Below are 12,356 nucleotides of genomic sequence, written 5' to 3'. Positions count from 1 at the left end.
AGGAGGGGGAAGGTCAGTGCAATTGATTTCCAGAAGGGCTCACCTTCATACAAATGCTAATAGATCTAGCAGGAGAGATTCTGGGTGGGTCAAGCTCTTCCGCTTCTCCAAGCAGGGAACAGAGACTCTAAGGGATTCAGGCTAGAAAGTCTTCAGGAAGGAGAATTCTAGAGACGTCCAGGAAAAGCCTCTTTGATCTGGCATGCCCTGATCAGTGGGTGGAGAAACAGATAAGTTAAAAACTCCTTGCAGCAGGAAGGAGATCTCTTTTCCTGGGGTGCTGAGTCCATGAGCGCACGTAGACCTCTCCTCTGAGAAGGCAGCCATTTTTGATCATGTGCTGGCCTAAAGAGCTGGAGGGAACTTCAAGGTAATGAAGGTTTGTAGGGATTTATAACTACCTAAGTTAAAGAGGCCTGTCCTATATTCCAGCGTCTGATAGATCATGTATAGAGAGAGGATTTGCGTTTTACCTATTTCTTTTGGAATCCCTTGCTCAGTCTGGCGTTGTGCTAAAAGTATGCTTGTGAACATTTTCTTTTTAATAAATACTTTATAATTTTGGATGCTGGTAGTGGTTCTCTGTACCACATAGACCTCCACCATCTTGGGCAGGCTATTTTAAAAGGAGCGCCGGAGGGAGGCAGTCAGTTGGTAAATGGCTATTCCTCCAGGGGCGCACCAAGCAGTAAACGGTCTCGGAACTTGGAAGGGCAGCTGAGAGTCCTGACTCTCCCAGTGGGCAGTTCTGTACAAAAGCTAGGTGGCAGCGGCGAGCTAACCAAGAGTGGAAGAAAAGCCTCTCCAGGTACGGAGAAACACCCAGGAGGGCAGGGTGGAATAGGACCTGCAGACCACAGCAGGCATGTTCCACCGCATGGGTGATGTCATTTTTACATGCCAGCATTGCCCCAAAGCTTGCCCAGGCAGCCTCCTTCACCTTTGCTTCCTTCTTTCATATGCAGGAAGAGGTCTTGAGGAAGAAAAACCAAGAAGCTCTTGATGAAGAGAAGAAACTGGGGCAAGAGAGAAACGTATGTGATTACTTGGTCTCACCATTCACCCTCTGGCCCCCCCCCCCGTTATCCAGAGGGAGATATTTTGAGGGGAGAGCAGGGGGGGCATATTACAGCTGCCAACTTTCACTGTCAGGCGAGTACAAGGAAAAAAGACGGAGTCCTGTGCAAGTCCCCGTGGGGGGGGGGGCGGCGGAGAAGGGGGCCAACAGAGTGCTTGTAGGAGGCAGTGGTCAGATGTTCAGCAGCATCTGGCTTGCGGCATGAGAAATCAGCCTGAGTATGTGTGCGTGTGTGTTGGGGGGGGGGAGAAGTCCCTTCAGTACAGAGCACCCCTGGGGTCCTCAGAGCAGAGAAAGCTGGTGAGCTAGAACACAACGGCTGCCTTGCTTACTGCTCCTCGGACAGGACCAAAGGTTTCGTTCCTAGCAGGTCTGGGGGTGCCTGGAGGCCTGCTGGCAGCCACGCTGGGCTGGCACTACACAGTAGGCCAGATACCACATAAGGCCACTCCGGGAAGGGAGAGTAGTTAGCTGAATAGATGTGTTTGGGAGAGCAAGGAGGTGGGGCTGTTGTCCACCTGGATGCAGGAGCAGCAGGCAGCTGCTGGTGGCTTGGCAACTCCTGCAAGAGCTGTGCTGAGTGATAAAAGGACCTCAGAGGGAACAGTTTTCGGAAATGAAAGGTTATTATCAAAACGTGCTCTGCAAAACTGCAGGGGTGGTATTTAGTCTATTCCTCTACCCACTTCAGGCTTATATGACTTAGTCATAGAGCATCTCCAGTGCATGCAGAAGGTCCCAGGTTCAGTCTGCTGCCAGTCAGTCTGACTTGGAATAAACCAGTAGTCTGATTTGCTGTCAGGCAGACAACAACCAATTACTTTGAACGGCCAAGAACCAGGGCACAGCAGCCAAGGCCTTCCTCTAATGTAGCTTCCATTGACTGGGATTCAGGCATTTGCTGCTTCTGACTATGAAGGTCATCTTGCCTGGTATCCACTAAGGGACCTCTCCTCCTTGAATCTGTCTAACCTCCTTTTATAGCCTCCTGTGCTCATGTCCACTAACAGTGTATTCCACAATTCAGTTACTCACGAGTGGGAACCCGCAAGGTCTTGCGGGAGGCATTTCATTCCCCCCCCCTCCATTATTTCCTCTTCCCCCTTCCTGAAAGCCCCATAGCCTCTCCCTTTTTCCTGCTTCCTTCTCCCCTTCCCACCCAACAGCCAACCTACATTTATCTGCACCCTGATCTTCAGCTTTCCCTCCCATCTTCAGCTATATTTATTACTAGCAGTAAAGCCGGTTGTAAAAGCAATACAACAACCTCTAGAAAGATGTGATGTGTAACAAATGCATTGGATGGAAGCAGGTTAAGTACATATTAGCAGTATATAATAGAAAGGCACAAATGTGGAAGTAAAGTCTCACATACCTTATGTTACACAATAACTGGTGTCCAAGGTCGTACAATGTGGGCCAGAAAATGCAGCATACAGGGCTCTGTGTGGGGGAGGTCCCCCCCCCCCCCCCCGCCTCCACTACGCTGAAAGCTGTTTACTTGGCGGGGAGGGGGGGGTTCCATGGTGGAAAGTGTTGCCTCAGTAAACTTGGCTTGGAGGCTAAAGTCGGTAGGTTTTGTCCCCTGAGGGAATCAATCGTTGTCTGGCGAGGAGAGCGAAAACAGTAGCTGTGTTCACCGGAGTGAAGCAACCATCTTCTGAGGAAAGTTTTGGCGGGCGCCGCTTCTGTGGGCAAGACTCAGGCAACGCAGCCAGTGAATAGGGACAGCTTCTGAGTGACACATCATGGAGCCAACTGATTTAGGGGCGTGTGGAATGGTCAGAAAGTGCCACCCCACTATTTAATTATATATAAGGAGAGATTTGCTTCATTTATACCCCAGGTTTCTCCACAGTGGGGAGCAAAGCAGCTAACATCATTCTCCTCTACTCCTTTTTATCCTCTCAACAATACTGTGAGGTAGATTAGGCTGAGAGCATGTGGCAGGCACGTTACCTAGTGACCTTCCATGGCAGACTGCTGACTTAAATCCACGTCGCCCAGACCTGACTCTGAAGCTCTTGCCGCCAGGGCATTTTTTCTGGGTGAACGCACCAGAACAGAGTTCCAGAACCTCTTCGACAAAATTCTTTTTAAAATATTTAAAAGTTCATGAGTTTTCAGTATCCAGATTGAAAACTTAATTTCCCTCTTGAGAGTTCTGGCACCTCTTAAAAAGAAAAAGAAAAAAAAAAGCCCTGCTTATCCCGCAGGCTTTCATAGGGTGGCTGCTGTTGAACAGTAGCAAGCAGCCAGGCCCAGATGAGTGATGCAGGTCATTCAGTGGTTGCTGCCAGGCCTGGCTGTGTTAGATCCTCAGAGGCCAAAACAACCCCTCCCTCTGCCTCTTACTGACCAAGACCAATCCTAGAATCCTGTGGTTGCTCACCAACTGCAACTGAGAGCTTCCATTTTTTTTAAAGCAACAGACAATCCTTTTATCATTTTGGGTTTTTAAAAAAACACACACTCCCCCCTCAAATTTATACTTTTTTGGGTTTCAGATTTTTCTGCAAAACTGGGGCATTTTTCAGATATGTAGAAAGATCTTTCTTATCCGTTCACAGCTCCAATCAACAGATTCAAGTATTCTCAGATTTAGCTGACTTGGCTGTTAGTATCGAGCAGTGGTGGCGAACCTATGGCACGGGTGCCAGAGGTGGCACTCAGAGCCCTCTCTGTGGGCACACGTGCCATCGCCCCAGCCAGGCCCAGACCATCATTAAAGTGTCGAATTCTCTGCCAAATAATTTTAAGTAAATGAAAGCATTTGGGATTGCTTTCCTTACTTTGTCTGGATCATCTTAAGTTAATGTATGAGTTGTTTTTTCTAAAGTAAAACCTCAGTATTCAGGTTAAATTGCCGTGTTGGCACTTTGCGATAAATAAGTGGGTTTTGGGTCGCAGTTTGGGCACTCGGTCTCTCAAAGGTTCGCCATCACTGGTATAGAGTAAAGAAGTATTTCCTTTTGTCTTTCCTGAATCTGTTGCCTATCAAATTCTAGCATTACGGGAGAGGGAGAAAAAAATTCTCTGTACCCGCTTCCTCCACAGCGTGCATCATTTCCATAAACCTCTGCCGTGGCCCCCGCTCAGTTGTCTTTCTTTCTGAACAGGAGAGCCCCAGAGACTCTTCAGCCTTTCCTCACAGGGAAGGTGTTCCAGCCCCTTAATCCTCTTGGTTGTCCTCCTCTGTACTTTTTCCAGCTCCACAATATCTCTCCTTCGAGGAATGAGGTGCAGTCCTCCAAGTGAGACCATCCCATTGATCTGCACGAGGGCACTCTTATATTGGCCTTTTTATTCCCAGTCCCAAGCCGTGTGTTCATCGTGGAGCAATAGGCGTGCCATAATGGCATTACACGCATGGGCAGGAACAGAGCAAACTCCTGGCGTTTATTTCCTTTCTCAGGAAGCAGCTTTGGCAGCTCAGCTCCGTATCGCAGAGTCCCAGAGAGAGCAGGAGGCTCTGACGGAGACCATACAGCAGCTGCGCAAGACTGTGCTGGAGCTCCAGGCCCAGAAAGCAGAGCTGGAGTCACAGGTGGAGCTGCTACACTTGCGGAGACAGCGCCTGCAAGAGCAGACCAGGTATGCCTGTTGGCGGTATTCGGCTGTGCAGCGCTTGTCTTGTCTCCTGTGTCCTCCCCATCGCAGACCTGCCAGTGCCTGGCTTATGTCCTCCCCCCCCCCCCCCCCCCCGAGAATTACTCTCCCAGTGGGGAGCGGGAAGCTCGAGGAGACAGAGGGGCTCCCGCTCTTTGGCCCGGCAGGGCTGTGCTGACAACGACAGCCTCTCCTGCTTCCTGGATGTTGAGGGAGGAGCTGCTTGTGGCCTCCGTGATGCTGCTCAGGCAGCTCAGTGGGTGGTGCTTTAGCACTCCTCTGGTTCATTGGCAGTGAGCTGGAGGCTGCCGGCAAGAGCAAGCAAGAGCTGCTGAAGACGCTGGATGTGCAGAGCAGCGTGGCCTCTCCAAGGAAAATGGACGAAGCCCTCCGAGTGGAAGACCTGAGAGAGAGCGATCCGGCGGTTAGTAAAACCCGGGTGCTGGAGTGTTGGCAGAGGGTGGGGCATGAGCCCCAGACCTTATCCCCTTGTTCCGAGTGGGGTTAGTATTCAAGGAATGATGCAAACGGGTTAGGTCCTGTGACTTCTTTCTGCTCATGAAGGATTCTTTTCCTCCCCCAGAGGAAGGGGTCTTTCTTTCTGGAGCACCTCTCCTTGTTTAACAAAGGGAGTTATAGGCTCTCAGTATCTAAAGAGTCATCGCTGCGATCTCTGTGCAGGCATATGGGCACTAAGCCTGCCCCAGGGAATGTTCTAGAGCTCTTTAAAAAGGCATGAAGCGCTCCTCCCCCATGCCGTCCTTGCTTGCGGCTCCCTTCTCAGCTTCTGTCTCCGGCACTCAAAGGGTGGAGGTGAGCCCGGCAGACTGGTCTTAATCAGTAGAGTCTCCCCTGCTGCATCAGAGCTGGGCGGTGGCTCTGAATCAGCTGTCTTGGCCAGCCTGCCGCTCATCAGCCTGTTTGCTGGCTTCTGCTGGCCCCCCCCCCCCCCCGGTCTCCGGAGGTGTGTCCTTCTCCCCTTGGGACTTCATGCTGAGCTCAGGCTGACCCGCGACACCAAGAGAGCGGGGTAGGGCTCCGCCTCCAGTCAAACTGTGATCTTCACCGCCTTCTATCCTTCACCTTCATCAGAGGTTGGAAGAGCCCTTCATTCCCTTGACCTTGAGAAGGCTCTCTTTCCTTTTATGTTGGCAGAACTGTTTTCTGTCAATACACAAATCTTTGCCTTCTGGGCAGCCCGTGTCAGTCGGTTTCTCACGCGAACTGTGCTCTGAGCGGGCTCATTTACCATCCTCACAAAAGACAAAGGCTCATTCCACGGGAGCAATAGCTACGTCTTCTGCCTGTGGCAGAAGGATCCCTTTTCCTGAGGTCTTCAGGCAGCCACCTGGGTCCAGCTTTCTGTCTTGGTGGGGCAACATGCAGCCTTCGATGCCAGGGCGGGGGGAGGCGTCATTTGCCTAAGCTGTCCTCAACTGCCCGCTTTCCTGAAGCCCCTGCCCTCTGTGCCCATCAGAGTGTTGAACAGTGAGCTTGCCTAAGAAGGACCTTGTCGTTAGGGTGATCTCCCCTGCCTTCCCGCCTTGCCTGCAACTGGTGCCTTGAACTTGGTCCTCTCCACTGAGCGGGAAGACATCGTGATCCCTTTCCTTTGGGCATGTGTTGCTGAGGGAGAGCTTTGAGCAGCTAGAAGCCAGCTCTAGAAGCCTCCTATTCATAGCTCTCTGCAGGTGCAAAGCCCACCCATGTGAATGCAAAGAAGGCCAGTTGAAGAACTGTCTGCATTGTTTCTCTGAGAGCTGCTGCCAGTCAGAGCAGGCAATATTGGGTTGTAAAACCAGCTTCCTCTGGGTGACGAGAAAACCGCCTCATGGCAGCGGTGTCCTAGGCCGGCGGTCTCCGTTAAAGCCTCCAGGGCTGTCGCTAGCTGTTGCGGGGTAGAGTCTGGGCTTCCACTGCATATTAATTAACTAAGTTTTAAAATTCTTAACTCTCAAGCCCTCCTCCAGAGAGATGGAATCGGAAACGAACCAGAGCCATGAAGAAAGCAGTCTCATTCTGGATCAGTAAGTGTCTTTAATGCTCTCAGAACAGCCATGCGTTCTAGATGGGGCCCAGTTCAAAGACTTGGGCAACTTACGGTGGACAAGACCATAAAGCTGGGTTGCTCTCTGCCCCGGGGTGTCTTCATAATAAGAAGGGGTTAATAAGAGGCTGCGTGCCCCATGCCGCTTGCTGTTCTGCACCCCGTGGCCTACGCTGCCTGAGTCACTTAAGTGCAGGGGTTGGAACACAGCTGGCCTGGGAGGCGGCATGAAGCCTCACATGGGGAGGGGCCGTGGCTCAGTGGCTGGGCGTCTGCTTTCCGTGCCGAAGGTCCCATGTTCAATCCCTGGCAGCATCTCCGGCTAAAAGGATCGGGTCATCGGCGGCGTGAAGGACCTCAGCTCTCCGAGGAGAACTTGGTCGACCGGCAGTCTGAGGGTGTCTAAGGCAGCTTGGTGTGTTCCTGGCTTTGATTCTCTCCTGGCAGGGTTCGTCGTTGCATCTCTGCTGAAGGAGCTTCCATAAAGAATACCAAGGACTTCTTGGTGCACCAGGCCCGCTCCAAGAGGAGAAGGCAAAGCACCCTGAGAACCGTCAAGCAGCACTGGAGCCATGACCGGCGAAGGGCACAGGAGACCACCAGGAGAGACCCGGGCCAGTCCCAGGTTCTGGAGGAGGGAGTGTGCAGGAACCTGGAGGAGGTATTTACTTCGCTTGTGCCCCACCCTCATCCCCTGTGAGGACTCCCCAAGGAAGCTTACACTGTCCTTGCAGTCATGTTATCCTCACCACAACACTCTGAGGTGCCTGTTAGGCTGAGAACGCGTGAGTGGCTCAAGGTCACCCAGCAGGCTTCCGTGGCACGCGTGGGGATTCAGACCTCGCCCTCCATGGGCTGCGTGGTCAAAAGGCGCCACTGTGGGAGAACTAATTGGTGCCGCCTCATGCTGGCCAGGAGCCTCCCGGCTGCCCAAGGATCACCATCCACCCCCAAAGCTCGGGAGTGCCCTCCCTCCCTCCCGTTCAGGGCACGTGGCCGTGAGGAGTGATCCTCCCCGTCCCGATGGGCGGGCTGGGCCCTGTCTTGTAGCCTCCTTAACTGGTTGCAGAGCTTTAAAAACCCTGGTGGGGTTCAGGCCCTCGGAACAGGACAAACTCTAGCCTCGTGGGAATCAACATCCGGGACTCTTATTTGGCACACAAACGGAACCCGGGTTTCTGTACTGTCCTTCTGTGAAAACTCCAAAAAGGCAGAAATAGTTTTCTATATATATATTTTTACTTCACAGAAGATTTATACATCAAGTCATAATATTACACAATGTAAATAATGAGTTAGTTCAGGTATAAAGAAAAACTGCAATCTTGCAACTTCAGTTAACACATTTTGTAAATACAAAGGAGAGAGATGTTTTTGTGACTTCATGACTGCTATCCCTTAACTTAAAGTTTCGCCGTAGTGTGTATTAACTCTTTCTGTTCTAAGCCTGCAACTTTCCAGCATCACCTGTAATTTTGATAAGCTTTAAGTCACTAGTACATACAGATTTTCAACATTGTCCAGCGGGAAGAAGGAGAAAATGCTTTGTTGATGTTCCACTCGGTATACATAGGTGTCATGCAGATCTGGGCAGGTTTTGAAGTCGTGCCTGTGACGGGCAGTTCTCTCTTGCGGGACTCAGGCCAGATGTTGGACTGCTAGCAGCAGCAAAGAGCACAGCACGTTGGTCCAGCTTTTGCAGGGTTGAAGCTCTGCAACGAATAAACGGGCTCTTTTCTCTTCGGGGGGGGGGGGGGGTCTGAGCTGCTCTGAGACTAGAAACAGGAGAGGGGATACAGCCTGACCCCCTGACTGTCTCTCCTGCACCCTCCTTGTTCTGAGGGCCTCCTGATCTACAGGACGACGCCTCTCCTTCAGCCTGTCAGTGAGGAGGCAGCAGAATGGACAGGGCCAGGAAAAAAGAGGTACCACTATGAGAAGAGGCACCCCTTCCAAGCTCTCTGGTCTGCTGAGCATCAGAAGAGCCCTGCCGGGTCAGACCAGTGAGCGTCCGTCCAGTCCAGCATCCCGTCTCTCACACAGGGGCCAGCCAGTCCCTCTGGAGGGCCCAGGAACAGGGCACAGAGGCCGAGGCCTTCCCCTGATGTGCCTCCTAGAATCATAGAGTTGGAAGGGACCTCCAGGGTCATCTAGCCCCACCCCTTGCACAGTGCAGGAAATTCATGAATACCTCCTCTCCCACACCCCCTGTGACCGCTGTTCCATGCCCAGAAGATGACAAATCACCTCCAGGATCCCTGGCCAAACTGGCCCGGAGAACAATGGCTTCCTGACCCCAAAGTGGCATCAACATTTCCCTGGGACACGAGAACTAAGCACTGAGGCAACCCTTCCTGCCCTCCCTCTCGTGATCTGCACAAGTTCCCAGAATCAGCATGGCTGTCACATGGCCATCTAGCCTCCCAAGAAGGAGAGACCACCACCTCCCGAGGAAGCCTGTTCCACTGAGCTGTTAGTGTTCTTTGAGGGGGTGAACAAACATGTGGACAAGGGGGATCCAATAGATATTATTTACCTTGACTTCCAGAAAGCTTTTGATAAAGTTCCTCATCAAAGGCTCCTAAGTAAGCTCAAAAATCATGGGATAGAAGGACAAGTCCTTTTATGGATCAAAAACTGGCTAGTTCATAGAAAACAGAGAGTGAGTGTAGGTGGGCAATTTTCTCAGTGGAGGGTGGTAAGCAGTGGGGTACCGCAGGGATCAGTACTTGGTCCACTGCTTTTTAACTTGTTCATTAATGATTTGGAGATGGGAGTAAGCAGTGAAGTGGCTAAATTTGCGGATGATACAAAGTTGTTCGGGGTGGTGAAAACCAGTGAGGATTGTGAGGCACTCCAAGGGGATCTGTCAAGGATGGGCGAGTGGGCGTCAACATGGCAAATGGGGTTCAATGTGGCCAAGTGCAAGGTGATGCACATTGGAGCCAAAAATCCTAAATATAAATACACATTGATGGGGTCTGAACTGGCAGAGACTGAGCAAGAGAGAGATCTTGGAGTTGTAGTGGATAACTCACTGAAAATGTCGAGACAGTGTGTGACTGCAATAAAGAAGGCCAATGCTATGCTGGGGATTATTAGGAAGGGTATTGAAAACAGATCAGCCAATATAATAATGCCCCTATATAAATCAATGGTGAGACCTCATTTGGAATACTGTGTGCAGTTCTGGTCACCACACCTTAAAAAGGATATTATAGCTTTGGAAAAAGTGCAGAAAAGGGCAACTCGAATGATAAAAGGGTTGGAACACTTTCCCTATGAGGAAAGGTTAAAGCGCTTAGGGCTCTTTAGCTTGGAGAAAAGACGACTGAGGGGTGACATGATCGAGGTTTATAAGATTATGCATGGGAAAGAGCAGGTAGAGAAAGAGGTACTTTTCTCCCTTTCTCACAATAAAAGAACTCGTGGGCACTCCATGAAACTGCAGAGCGGTCGGGTTAGAACGGATAAAAGGAAGTACTTCTTCACCCAAAGAGTGATTAACACTTGGAATTCACTGCCACAGGAAGTGGTGCCGGCTACAAGCATGGACGGCTTCAAAAGAGAATTAGATAAGCATATGGAGCAGAGGTCCGTCAGTGGCTATTAGCCACAAGGTATAGATAGGGGCTCTGGGGCAAGTGATGCTCTGTCTTCTTGGTGCTTGGGGGGGGGTCAACAGTGGGAGGGCTTCAAATGTCCTGGCCCCACTGGTGGACCTCCTGATGGCACTGGTATTTCTGGCCACTGTGTGACACAGAGTGTTGGACTGGATGGGCCTTTGGCCTGATCCAACATTGGCGTCTCTTATGTTCTTATGTTCTTATCAGGTCATCCAGCCAGGTGCGAGTGGAGGAGTGGGGGAATCAAACCACACGATGCCAAATGGGCTCCTGACCAGCTTGAGAGTCCCACTAGGATCCAGAGGCTGACTGCCTCTGAACATGGAGGTTTCCTTTAGTTACCATGGCTAGTAGCCAGTGAGAGACCGATCCTCCATGAATTTGTCTAATCTCCTTTTACCGCTGTCTATGCCTGTGGTCGTCACCACATCCTTTGGCAGTGAATACCACATTTTAATCACCTACTGGGGAAATAATTATTTCTTTTTGTCTGTCCTGAATCTACTGCCCATTAGCTTCATTGGATGCCACTGAGTTCTAGTATTTTGGGAGATGGGGAAAAAGTTCTCTTGTCAGCTCTCTCCACACTGTGCATAATTTTATAAACCGCTGTCATGGTCCCTCTTAGTCCTCTCTTGTCTCAGCTGAAAAGTCCCTGACTCTTCAGCCTTTCCCCAGAGGGAAAGTGTTCCAACCCCCTTCGGTACTTTTTCCAGTTCTGTGATTTTTTTTTAGATATGTTGACCGGAACTGAACACAGTATTCTGAATGAAGCCACACCATTTGTCTATACAGGGGTGTTATAACATTGGCCATTTTATTTTCAGTCCCTTTCATAGTAATCCGTAACATAGAGTTTATGCTGCAGCATATTGGGGTGACAGCTTTGCTGAGCTATCGGCTATGAGCCCAAAAGGTCTTTCCCCCTCTCAGCCAGTTCAGGCCCCGTTAGCCTAGACCTGAAGCTGGGTTATTTATTTATTTTTGTCCCAGTGTGCATCCCTTGACACTTATCTCTACATAGTTAGAGCAGGAAGTGCTTCAGAAGAGCATGAGAGAAATCACCTTTGGATTTTCAGGGACCAGTCATTTGAAAACATTGCTTCTACCACAGGAAGCTGCTTAGCTTGGAACCTCCCAACGTTTGTCATGGCAGTCAACACCACAACTCAGGTGTTTATGTAAAAAAAAATCCAATTTGCTTTGTGAATGTTGGAATTGACTGAGAACAAACTCTCTCCTGACTCCTCCCAGCATACAGCTTGCCGATAGGATTTGTCTTTTTTTCTGGCTTGCACTCAAGTGTCACCACCTTTCTTGCTACTGATCTGCTGATTACACATTCTAGAACCCAGGAAGTTTTTTCTTGACAGACAAATAAATCAACCCTTTCTGGTCGGCAGTAGTTCTGTGGAAGAAGACAGAAATTGCCACCACGTTTTAGTGATGGCTTTAAAGAGAACAGCGCAGGCGCACTAAACCGACCGGTGCTGTAGCAAGCTATGTTTCAAAGGATTTTCGCGCGGGTCCCACTGAGCATGCGCAAGAACCCCAGCACGCATGCCCAGAGGGACGGGCGCGGAGATCCCGCCAGTTCCTTCAAAGCACCGCCGCCAATCAACACCTATCAAAAAATCAGGAGCTGACAGCAGAGGGGAAGGAGGGCGGGTGGTGTGAATGCACAGATGACCACTCGAAGATCACCAGTTACTGGTAAGCAACCTGTTTATCTTCTTCGTGGTCTCTGTGCTTCACACCAATGGGAGACTAGCGAGAAGTAGCCTACCTGGAGGTGGGTGCTGTCAGGTGTTTACTGCTTAGCCGAGGCCAAAACCTGACGTCCCAGACTGTCACTGGTGGACTTGCGGACGTCTAGGGCATAGTGCCTGATAAAGGTATTAGGCGTGGCCCAGGTTGCGGCTCTGCAAATGTCTTGCAGCTGTACTCCCTTCAAGAACGCAGTGGATGTAGCGACAGCCCTGGTGGAATGAGCCCG

General features: G+C 50.7%; 1 protein-coding gene across 1 annotated transcript in view; it reads left to right on the top strand.

Moving 5' to 3' along the window:
* CEP164 (centrosomal protein 164kDa) overlaps positions 1 to 12,356 on the top strand; it is a 113,883-nt gene that overhangs the window by 81,718 nt on the left and 19,809 nt on the right. The window contains 5 exon segments of the mRNA XM_015418777.1: positions 966 to 1,034; positions 4,494 to 4,672; positions 4,982 to 5,111; positions 6,647 to 6,714; positions 7,182 to 7,395. Of these exon segments, the coding sequence (XP_015274263.1) occupies positions 966 to 1,034; positions 4,494 to 4,672; positions 4,982 to 5,111; positions 6,647 to 6,714; positions 7,182 to 7,395 (660 nt within the window).

This window comes from Gekko japonicus, unplaced genomic scaffold (assembly GCF_001447785.1).
Source record: "Gekko japonicus isolate JY-2015 unplaced genomic scaffold, Gekko_japonicus_V1.1 scaffold1138, whole genome shotgun sequence".
Lineage (NCBI taxonomy): Eukaryota > Metazoa > Chordata > Lepidosauria > Squamata > Gekkonidae > Gekko > Gekko japonicus.
This window is presented reverse-complemented; position numbering and strand designations above follow the sequence as displayed.